This window comes from Oratosquilla oratoria, chromosome 3 (assembly GCF_046742065.1).
Source record: "Oratosquilla oratoria isolate Oo_2021 chromosome 3, ASM4674206v1, whole genome shotgun sequence".
NCBI classification, from domain to species: Eukaryota; Metazoa; Arthropoda; class Malacostraca; order Stomatopoda; family Squillidae; genus Oratosquilla; species Oratosquilla oratoria.
Genome location: NC_134779.1, coordinates 12,335,726 through 12,348,201, shown reverse-complemented (window position 1 = coordinate 12,348,201; position 12,476 = coordinate 12,335,726). Strand labels below are relative to the sequence as shown.

At 37.8% G+C, this 12,476-nt stretch overlaps 1 protein-coding gene across 1 annotated transcript in view; it reads right to left on the bottom strand.

Moving 5' to 3' along the window:
• The window catches only part of LOC143020363 (tubulin beta-4B chain-like), a 98,341-nt gene that overhangs the window by 18,327 nt on the left and 67,538 nt on the right, over positions 1-12,476 (bottom strand). The window contains exons 3-5 of the mRNA XM_076176737.1: positions 4,550-4,675; positions 3,613-3,842; positions 3,225-3,392 (exon numbers count right to left, since the gene is read on the bottom strand). Of these exons, the coding sequence (XP_076032852.1) occupies positions 3,225-3,392; positions 3,613-3,842; positions 4,550-4,675 (524 nt within the window). The remainder of the gene's footprint in view (positions 1-3,224; positions 3,393-3,612; positions 3,843-4,549; positions 4,676-12,476) is intronic.

Genomic DNA, 12,476 nt, shown 5'->3' with positions numbered 1-12,476 from the left:
ATGGAAAGAAAATAAAAAAACATAGCTACAGAAGAGATCTGAAGAAAAACAGTTTTCCACATAGAGTGGAGGACACTAGGAACAAACTGGACAAAAAAATAGTGTGCGCAAAAACCATTCATGAGTTTAAGAGCAAACTAGACACTGCGAGATACAAAGGCGGGACACCATGAGCGTAGCTCCCCTTCCCGCAAAATACAACTAGGTAAATACACAGATATAGTCCAAATTGGAATCACATATAGATTCGATATTAGGTATAATAATTAGAGAGTAAGAGATAGGGCCCCACTAGTATTGCACCTTTCATATATACTACAATTAGGTATATACACACAAAATACAAATACAGCTATGGCATCATGTGAGGTATCTGCTTATATGCATAAGGACAAAGCCAAGTTCAATTACCTAATCGCAATTATTTTTATAGTTCCTCTTTAACCCCAACTGTGTCAGTGGCATACATTGTATGCTGTAATTGTTTTATGGATTGAGCATAAATGGCATACATTGTATGCCGCAATTGAAAAAATTGGCCAAAAATAGGCATTACATAGAGGGTCAAATCTGTGGTAATGACCAAGTAGCCCTATCCATTGGCTATAAAAGACACCCAAAATCTTTTATTTATTGACAAAACTGACAACCTTGGTATAATTTTTTCCGGGGTAACTTGGGGTATAAAATTGGCCTTTAGGACATAATTTAGGAGATTCTGGTGTATGAAACAAAGTATGAGGAGGTAAAGTTGTACTTCGATAGTTAGGCAGGTGCTATTTAGTATGTATTCAGCAGTCGTGGGCGTTGCGATAAGTAAAGCGATAATATTGCTTTAACCGGAAAAATTTATTGCTTATATTTATCGCTTTCAAATTTCCCGCGATAAATCCAGCGATAAAGTAGAAGACGAAAAACCGTTAGGGCGGGAGGTTACAGGCTCATTGTTACGCAGCAAACAGATATGGTGTTCTAAGTGTAAAAAAGAGAAGCGAGTAAATGCCTTGGTGGATTAAAGAGTGTAATGAGGAATAGACATTTGGGAATGGATGCGAAGAGGAAACTGTATGAAGGAGTGATTGTGCCAACAGCACTGTATGGGGCAGAAACGTGGAACATAAGAGAAGAAGAGAGGAGTTTGAATGTGTTTGAGATGAGGTGTCTGAGAAGTATGGTGGGGGTTACTAGGCTGGATAGAGTGAGAAATGAGGAGGTGAGGAGGGAGATAGGGAGATAGGGTTGATGAAAGAATATTAGGATGGTTTGGACACATGGAAAGAATGAGTGAAGAAAGACTAGTAAAAGAGGTATGGAAGGCAGATGTGGAGGGAGTGAACATGAGGGGACGTCCTAGGATGAGGTGGATGGATGGGGTGAAGGGGGCTTTGGGGAAGAGGGGAATGTCTGTTGAGGAAGGAAGGGAGAGGACGGAAGACAGAGGTGAGTGGAGAATGGTTGTATATGGATGATGATGTGATTGCATGAGGAGGAATGGGCGGGGGGGTGGGGGTGGGTGGGGTAGTATGCGTGAGTAAATTTTGACGCAGCCCGAAGGGATTTCTCCCCGTCCTCTCCTTATATGCAAGGGGGGACGGAGAGGGGGGGTCGCCGATTAAATGAAGCGGCCTTGCTGTGGATGTGCTGTGTCTTGCGACACTGCTTCTGACCCAGGGTGGTGGGCAGGGTGCAGGGATGACCCGTCATCCAGGAGGTGCTCAGATGAGAGGGAGGGTGGGAGGGGTGTGGAGTGTATTTAGGGATGAAATGGGTGGGAGTGTTTTTATGCCTTTCCCTTTTTGGCTACCTCCCTTGGAAGGGGGAAAAAGCCTTGGTATATGATGATATGATGAAGTGTAAAAAAGAGGTTTTTAAATGCATAAGTAGCAAAAATAGAGTATTTTTGGATTTATCACAGGATTTATCGCTTATCGCTTTAAGGTATCTTGGAAATTTATCGCTTTATCATTATAGGACTAATTTATCGCTTTATCGCAAAATTTATCGGTGCCCACCACTGGTATTCAGATGTACAGAACTGGCAATTTCGCACTGCCAATTTTCATAAATGCATAATACAAAATATGGCCAGGCCATAATGGTGTGATGGCTGCTTAATAAAAATGTTTACCAAAACAATAAGAAACACCACAATCATCTATCTTCCATGAAATTATATATATATATATATATATATATATATATATATATATATATATATATATATATATATATATATATATATATATATATATATAAAGATACCGAAAAATCAATTTACCACATAACAAAGAGATAAATATTTGCCAAAAAATCTACAAAAAATATTTATAAACACACTTTCCAAAAGTGTCAGACTATTATGGGTGACTGTACATTGCCTTGAAACATCATAAATGTCAAATTCACTCTCTGAAATTCTAACAAGGCTTCCCCAAAAAAATACAATGGACGTTCTCATTCAACCTGTGTGAGGAGCAAAAGAAAGTCTACAGATTTTCTACCAAACTTTCACACACATATCTCGACCAAATCGACCCAGTTTCTCTACTTCTAGGCTAAGGTGAATAAAAATAAGCAAGATTTGTTAGTTTTACATAATTTTGAGTTATACTTTTTAGCTGATTTTAGAAAAAAATATATATATATATTTTGGCTCCAACACTGGGGGGAGGAAGGATATACAACATTCACCAAGTGACATATGGGTTAAACAGAAGAGTCCACCTAAATAGGAACTGCATATCCCCTATTTTCACAAAGGAAATCAGATAAAAACATTAAACTACAGATCAATATCTCTCATTGAATCATTTCACATAATCATGAAGGTAGTTTCTGTAGCATTTTGCAACTCATGTTCTTGACATTCTATCTTTATAACCAGCAACAATGACAAAATTGGACTTGTATACTATATCCCCAACAACAGACTTTTTTTTTTTTTTCAATAACCTTCACCACATCTTCCATTCTATTTTGTACTACTGTGTAAGTGCTGCATTTCTATTTGTATTTACCTAGGTGAGTTTTACAAGAAAACATCACTCACTGCATTCCTTCTACATTTTTTGAGTCTAAAACTGACCATTTGTAACTTTTTTTTTTTTTCTCTACCCATCATTTCTCTCAACTGCTCCTACTTTCTTTCCTTTTCTGTGTCTGCATGAATGTGTGGCTATAAATGCAACAAAATGCAGTGATATAATGCCCAAGAAGATACTCACAGAAACAAGATGATTGAGATCTCCATATGATGGTGATGTGAGTTTGAGTGTTCTGAAGCAGATGTCATAGAGAGCCTCATTGTCAATGCAGAAGGTCTCATCAGTATTTTCAACAAGCTGGTGGACAGAGAGTGTGGCATTGTAGGGCTCCACCACTGTGTCGGAGACCTGCAGGGCAGAGGCAGTATAAAAATATAAGAAGTAATTAACATCACAACGTTTATCTTCTAGTGCACAATTTCTTTACTTGGTGTAATAGCATGATAGGAAACACCAAAATCAGGGTGTGCTAGAAAAAGACTCAGTGGATATGCCAGACTTTCTTATTGTGACATCACATTTTGCAATACAAGTGACTTGGGATGATGAAGAGAGTATACCACTTTACCTTAGGACTTGGGATAACAGAGAAGGTGTTCATGATGCGGTCTGGATACTCCTCCCGGATCTTTGAGATAAGGAGAGTGCCCATGCCGGAGCCAGTTCCACCCCCAAGGGAGTGTGTCAGCTGGAAGCCTTGAAGACAGTCACAGTTCTCAGCCTCCTTTCGGAGAACGTCCATCACAGAGTCAACCAATTCAGCGCCCTCTGTGTAGTGTCCTTTGGCCCAGTTGTTACCTGGGCCACATCCAGGGAGAAAAGAATCATTTTATAGAAGGTGAAGGGAAAGATGACACAAATTGTTTACAAGCAAATAATTGCATTGATTAACAGGATGATCTTTTGGCATCTTCAGTACCATGGGGAGTACAAACATCATGTAATTTTGTCTCAAGGAAGGGCTCCAGATTGCATGGGGGTTTTGATCAATAGATTCTATCCATGCCAAAAAAAATTTGGGCAGTTAAATGTAATGAACTGACCTATGCCATGGTACTGAAGGAGCCAGTGCCCCAGTGACTTCATATAATCTGGTTAGAGGCACCAGATGATTTTACACCAAACAAATATCTGAAGGGAACCTCTGGGAATGAATGGCAATAAATGAACCAGCAACAAGATATTGTCTGGTAACAGGTAAGGAATAGACTCAATCCAAGCAATGGATAAGATTCCTTGTTTTATCACCCATGTTTAACAGGCATTATTTTTAATCTAATACCTGACATGAACAACTGCAAGGAAAGGTTTTGGGGAAATGATAAGAACAGATAAGTTCCTTGGATGAAGAAATGGTTATAGAAAATGTTCTTTTGGTCACTAATAGATACACATATTGTTCTATTATCATTAATAGATACAGAACTTGTTCTGGTGATACTAATAGTTACAAGAACTGCTCTGTTATCACTAATAGTTACAGGAACTGCTTTGTTATCACCTACCTGCTCCACTTTGCCCAAATACAAAGTTGTCTGGTCTAAAGATCCTGCCAATAGGGCCTGACCTCACCGATTCCATTGTCCCTGGCTCAAGGTCAACCAGCACTGCCCTTGGTACATAGCGGCCACCTGGAAAGGAACAGAATGACAATGAGTTCAACCCCAGAAAGTTGGCATTCAAAGCCTTGTTAGATTTGAATAGCCTATGTGGCCCTTAGGTTCAGGGGAGGGAGGAGAGATACTCTCTGCCCAATGTAAAGTCAAGGTCAGCTTGATTTTTTTTTTCTGACTATCACCAACTTCATCCCAGATGGAGAGGTGATTGGTCTTAGGCACTCACATGGGGAGAGAGTGATGACATTTTTATGCATTAGCTCATGGAAGTTGGATGTGAAGATGATAGTTGATTGAGGGAAGGGTAGGAGTGGAAAGAAATTTTGTAGGAATGAATGGATGGATGATAATGATACAATAATAATGATATTAATTTAAATAGTAATAATGAAAATAACTAATTGGAAGGTAGGTATTCGCTGATGTATGGTTTGTTAAATGTAATGGTGGTCAGTCAGTAGTTGAATTTGATGTGGAATACCATATCATCAAAACAGAAGGAATTTGAAAAGGTCTCTTGACACATCAACATGAGTATAACTCCTGATGCAGCAGACGACAGGGATAAACTTGAAATTTAAACTCACAACACTTACTGTAAGTCTAGAAGAACCTCAACCTCTGAGAAACTGCCCCTCCCAACAGGAGGGCCCTCTGAAGATAAACTAAGTTGTCCATGCCTGTATATGCTAAAGACTGAAACACTAACACTCATACATGCCTCTAAAAGGATTTACTGCCACATGCTGGAAAGAGCCACTTTCTAACACTACTTTACTACACACAGGACATGCTCTATTCAGGGTGAGATTGCATGCAGCTGGGAAACATGGAGCAAGATCCACATAAACAACTACCAGAATCCTGTCATTTTTTTAACACTAATAAACTTGTACCAAAGAAAATCTGCTTCATTTTTTTATGCACACGTCTAAAGGATGTGATGAAATACAGTTTTCCATATAGATGCATAAATACTTGGAATAGCTTAGGAAATGATATATCCCAAGCTCAAACAATACACGAGTTCAAATCTAAACATGATAATTGGAAATCAAGGATATAGATTAAGTTGGAACTGTACATGAATTTGAATCTAGGTATGATAAAAAACAGAGAATAGGAGATGGGACCCAACAAGCATTACTCCTTTCCTGTATACTATAATTAGATAAACACACACACATACACTAAGGTCAATGAAAGTGGCTTTTGACTATTTGGATGAGGAAATGGTAAAGAAAATATTAGTTACACTGATAAGACCAAGATTGGAGTATGCTGCAACACTATGGACACCCAATACTAAAAAGAATATAAAGAAATTAGAAAGAATACAAAGAATAATGACAAAGATGGCACCAACACTCTCCAAATTGACATACAAACAAAGATTGTCCAAATTGAAACCACCAACCCTGGAACAAAGAAGAGAAAGAGGAGATCTACTATTTACAGAATTATGAAAGGAATGGAAGTAAAGGCATAAGAGGGTCTAGGAGTTTTCCAACTAGTATCCTAAGGTTTGGGTCTTTTAATGTGTGTGGATGTGGTACAGATGAGAGTAAAAGGGAAGAGATAGGTAGTATGTTTGTGAAAAGAAAGATGGATGTGTTGGATTTGAGTAAAACTAAGTTGAGAGGGAGGGGCGAGTGTGAGTTTGGGAGTGTAGTTGAGAAGTTCTCAGGAGTGAAGAGAGGGCGATGGAGAGAAAATGTGGCTATACTAGTAAGTGAAGAGATAGGTATTTACCTGGTTGTATTTTACAGGATGAGAGCTACGCTCATGGTGTCCCGCCTTTGTATCCTGCAGTGTCTAGTTTGCTAGAAACCATTCATGAATGGTTTTTGTGCATGCTATTTTTTTTTGTCCAGTTTGTTCCAAGCGTCCACCACTATGTGGAAAACTGTTTTTCTTTAGATCTCTTCTATAACTATGTTTTTTTTTTTTTCTTCACATATCCTCTTGTGTTTCTCTTGTCCCAGTTTAATAAGTCATCTCTATCAAGTATTTCTGTGCCCTTCATAATTCTGTATATGGTCAGTAGGTTGCCTCTCTTCTTTGCTCCAGAGTTGGTAGCTCCAATTTAGCCAGTCTCTCTTCATATTACAAGTTTGAAAGTGCAGGGGCCATTTTTGTGGCTGCTCTCTGGATTCTTCCTAGTTTCTTTATATTCTTTTTGGTACTGGGTGACCAATGTCACCACATATTCTAGTCTAGCCCTTATCAGTGTGACCAATATTTTTTTAATCATTTCTTCATCCAAATATGTAAATGCCACTTTTATTGATCTTAGCAAGTTGTAGGATTCTCCAATAATTTTGTTTATCTGTTTATCATAGGACAAGTCGTTTGAGATAATTATGGTACACCCAAATCTTTTTCGGATCTCTCCTTCTTTACCTCCATGGTTCCAACTTTATATTGTACTGATATTCTGTTTTTACTTTTTCCAAACTCCATTATGCTACACTTTTTAATATTGAACTCCACTTCCCATTTCTGACTCCAGTTCCTTACCTTATTCAAGTCTTCCTGCAGTGATTCACAATCCTTTTCAGTTTTTACCTTCCTTAACATTTTGGCATCATCTGCAAAGAAGCTCATGTAACATTTCACAACATCATCCATGTCATTCACATAAATGGCAAACATTATTGGAGCCAATACAAATCCTTGCGGTACTCCACTGATCACCTCTTTCCAACCTGAATATTTTTCTCTGAGCACTACTCTCATCTTTCTACCAATCTAGTCTAGGCCTTATCAGTGTGACCAATATTCTTTTAATCATTTCTTCATCCAAATATGTAAATGCCACTTTTATTGATCTTAGCAAGTTGTAGGATTCTCCGACAATTTTGTTTATCTGTTTATCACAGGACATGTCGTTTGAGATAATTACACCCAAATCTTTTCCAGATCCCACTTTCTTTACCTTCTTAGTTCCAATTTTATACTGTCCTGATATTCTATTTTTACTTTTTCCAAACTCCATTATGCTACACTTCTTAATGTTGAAGTCCACTTCCCATTTTTGACTCCAGTTCCATACCTTATTTAGGTCTTCCTGTAGTGATTCGCAATCTGTTTCAGTTTTTACTTTCCTTAACAATTTAGCGTTGTCTGCAAAGCTCATATAACCTTGCACATCACCATCCATGTCATTCACATAAATAGCAAACATTATTGGACCCATTACAGATCCTTCCAAAACTCCACTGATCACCTCTTTCCAACCTGAATATTTTTCTCTGAGCACTACTCTCATCTTTCTACCAATCAGTAAGTCCTCCATCCATTTTTAGTAGGTTCCCTTGAATCCCTCCTATATGTTCTAGTTTTTTTTAATAATTTTTTGTGTGGTACTTTGTCAAAAGCTTTTTGTAAGTCCAGGAAGGCACAATCAGCCCATCCATTCCTTTCTTGCACTAAATCTATTAGTCTTGAGTAAAAACATATTAAGTTTGTGGTACATGATCTTCCTTGTTTGAACCCAAATTGTCTTGGGTTTATTATATTGTTGTCTTCCAGGTGTTTTACCCATCTATTCTTGATGATTTTCTCACAAATTTTGGCTATAGTGCTTGTTAGTGAGACTGGTCTATAGTTAGTTGGTTCTTCCTTGTTTCCTCTTTTATATATTGGTACAATATCAGCATTTTTTCAGTCTTTTGGTATTTTTCCTTCTTGTGGGCAACTTATTATGTTATGTATTTTGTCCATTAGTTCTTCTTTGCATTATTTTAGAATCCAATTTGCAATTCCGTCCAGGCCATGCAATTTCCTGACATCAAGGTTTGATAGATGTTCCATTATTTCTTTTTGTGTTATCATTATCTCGTTCATAGGAGGAGATCACACTTTATTTCCTTCTTCCCAATCTTGTGCCTTCTCTCTAGTGAAAACAGACTTGAAGTGATTATTCATGACTTTGGCAATTTCTAAATCTTTTGTATATTCTATATTTCCTTGGTGTAGTTTCACCATTTCCAGTCTATTTTTAAGTTTACCGTTCACATATCGATAGAATAGCTTGAATTATTCTTTGCATTTATCTATAATGTCTTTTTCATAGTTCCTTTTTTCCTCTCTTTGTACTTTTACATACTCATTTCTATAGTTTATATATACTTGCCATTTTCCATTTTTTTATCTTTTTTTTTTTATCTTTTCTCCATCTTTTCCAAACTTTGTCCCTTCTATCTTTTGCCTCACTGCATCTTCTGTTGAACCAGCACTTAATGTACACTCTCTCTAGCTTCTGTCTTGGTATGTGCCTATTCACACCTTCATTGTAGAGTCATTGTCCAACAATGATGGGTGGTATTGCACCCCTTAGTTTAGTCTCCACCATTCCCATTATGCCTGGTTTTTCTTCTAACAGGTAATCATTAAGTTCATTCAGTCCTGAAGTTAATCTGTCGATATTAATATAGGCCACTTTTAATTTTTTCCTTTCTCCATCTTTTTTTCTGTCATTGGTTCGCCCTTTTTGATATACCATTTTCTCATTCTCATGTCGATTACTCTCCAATAGAATTCCTTGCTTTCGGTCTCCGTTCTCTTCAGGGTTTTTTTTTTTTTTTTTTTTTTTTTTGCTTCCTCTCTTAGTGTCTTCTCTTTTTCTAATTCCTCAATACTCATTTCTCTTTTTATCCATGTTATTGTACTTTTCACTCCTTGCCAAATTACCTACTTTTTCAAACATGTCTTCTACTACCATTTGTGATCTTAGTTTTATCTTTAGGGGTCGATTTCTTTCCTCAGAATAATGACCAATTCTATACACATCGTAGATGTCCTTCTCTACTTCCTGGACTCCATCCTGAATTTCTTTCAGGATTGCTATTGCTGTTTCTTTTTCTTCTTTTTCTCTCATGTAGCCTCGCCAATGGATAGTAAAAAATGTATAGTCATAGTGGTATATGGACTTAAAGGAAAACATGGTCTGGTTCCTTTTAGTCCATATACCACTATGACTATACATTTTTTACCATCCATTGCATCTATGAACCCAATTTGCCTTTTCATTAATTATTTGGATAATTATGTCTTTCGCATTTTCCTGCATTTGTTGTTGGACTATTTCTTTGAAGGCAATTTCTTTATTTTCTGTTTTCCTTCCATTTCTTAATCTTTTGGATATTTTCCTCACTTAAGTTTTCTTCAATTTTTTCAGTCATTTCTTGTATTTGGTTATTTACCTATTTTTTTTAAGTTGTCGCTATTGGTAGTACCATTAATTTTCTTCTTTTCATTTTCACTCTTCATTTTCTCTTATATCATTTTTCATTTCCTTAATTTCGTTTCTTAGTTCCAAGTTAGTTTTCCTTAGGTTGGAAATTTCAATGTTAGCTTGCACTAAGCAATCCATTAGTTCATCAACTTCCTTCCTTAAGTCCATGATTTCATTCTCCCACCATTTTCTATTTTTGCTCATTTCATCTCTGGGGTTTCACAATGCTTATTTATATCGTATTTCGGCGTGGCTGACTCTGCTGTCAAGTCGTCATTCGAGTCAGACTTTTCGTTATGTTCCTTTTTTTTTTTTTTTTCTAATTACATCTCATTCCATTTAACTAGCACTGCTAAGATTTCATTTTGGACACCCATGATTTCTCCCCTCCTATTCAATACAAACCAGGTTTCCTTCTTTTGTTGTATATCCCACAATTTTCATCTTTGGGGCACAAACGACGAAGGTGTTGGCGGCAGGGCTGCGGAGTCGGAGTCGGAGGGAGTCGGAGGTTTTAGCTGGAGTCGTAGTCGGAGTCGAATTTCTAAGAGTACTAGGAGTCGGAGTCGGAGTCGGAGTCGGAATTTTTTATCCGACTCCGACTCCTTAAGTCCAATAGAATTATTTTTTTAACATGGTTTCCCTGTTTGGTTTTACCAGTTGCACAATTTAGCAGTTTTTGTATGGTTTTGCTTTTATTTTTGGAGGCAATAGTGAGTGTGTGCAGTGTATATGCACTAAGTGGTCTCTCCAGATGGAAACAAAAAACAATCCATCAATAATAAAAAAAAAAGAAAAATACACAATACTGACAAGCTATCGTTGTCAGTCTGGGTAAAAGTGTTTGTGGTCATGTATTTGTAGTTGTTTCCTGTAAGGAGAGTGAAACTATATACAGTATATACTGTATATATATATATATATATATATATATATATATATATATATGTATATATATATATATATATGTGTGTATATATATATATATAATATTTTGTACTATACTGCAATGCTTTTACTTCAACATAAATAAACATCAATTCGTGCTGCCACCATGTGACGGCATTATGTGCTATTAGTACTAACTAATGTAAACAAACAGCTGTAGATTCTGCCTGAAGCAGTGACTCCCAGTGAATTTTCTTTTCCTTCATTTTCGGTAGTTTTATCACATTTTCCTTTAATAGAAATATGCTAGATTATGATAAAGCTACTTCAGAATATGAAAATCATACATTTATCTAAGAAATTTAGTGGTTTGAAATATACGAAATAGAAACAGGCTACTGATCATGGTTACTAGTGAATACAATAGGCCTACAAGTGAAGCAATGAAAAGTAGAAATCAGAGTAAAGAAAATCACGAGCCATTTTAATCTAATTCAAAACTGATTATGGTATAAAGACAATTGCAAATTAGGCCTAAGTGTACCAGATATTTATACTTTAACCCATAACCATAATTCTATCTATCTATATACAAAAGGCTTTTTCCCCCTTATCAGGGAGGTAGCCAAGTCAAAAGGCATAAACCCACTCCCACCCATCATCCCTTCCACCCTCACATCTTAGCTCCTCATGGACGACGGGTCATCCCTGCATCCCGCCCACCACCCTGGGTCCAGGACACAGAACATCCACAGCAAGGCCGCTTCACTTAATTGGCGACCCCTCTCTCTCCGTCCCCTCACATAGAAAACGGAGGACGGGGAGAAGTCCCTTCGGGCTGCGTCAAAGTATCATTCACACTTTCCCACTCCCCAAACCCCCCCATCCTCCCATCCCTTCCCTTTCTTTTCATCACAGTATCATCTATACACAGCCCTTCTCCACTCATCTTTATCTTCTGCCACCTCCCTTCCCTGCTCCACAGGCATTCCCCTCTTGCTCAACGCCCCTGTCACCCCATCCATCCATCTCATCCTCGGTCGTCCTCTCAAATTCACTCCCTCCATCTCTGCCTTCCATACCCCTTTCACCAGTCTTCCTTCATCCATTCTTTCCATGTGTCCAAACCATTCTAATAGTCTTTCATCAGCCTTCTCAGCCAACTCCTTTTCCACCCCAGCTCTCCTTCTCACTTCCTCGTTTCTCACTTTATCCAGCCTTGTAACCCTCACCATACTTCTCAGACATTTTATCTCAAACACATTTAAACTTTTCCTCTCTGCCTCTTTCAAATTCCATGTCTCTGCCCCACACAGCACTGTCGGCACAATCACCCCTTCATACAATCTCCTCTTTGCATTAATTCCCAAATGTCTATTTCTCATTACTTTTTTAAATCCCCCAAGGCGTTTGCTTCTCTCAATCTACAGCTTACCTCTACCTCTACTCCTCCCTTTGCAGCCACATATGACCCCAAGTACCTAAAACTATCCACTTCCTCCAACCTCTCCCCTTTAAGACTTACTTCCAACTCTCCACCATCCTCTCCTCTTGTACACCTCATCACTTTACTTTTACCCACATTCACCTTCAACTTTCTCCTATCACACACCCTCCCAAACTCAGTCACTAACTCTCCTAATGCCTCCTCTGACCCTGCCACAAGTAGAGTGTCATCGGCAAACAACA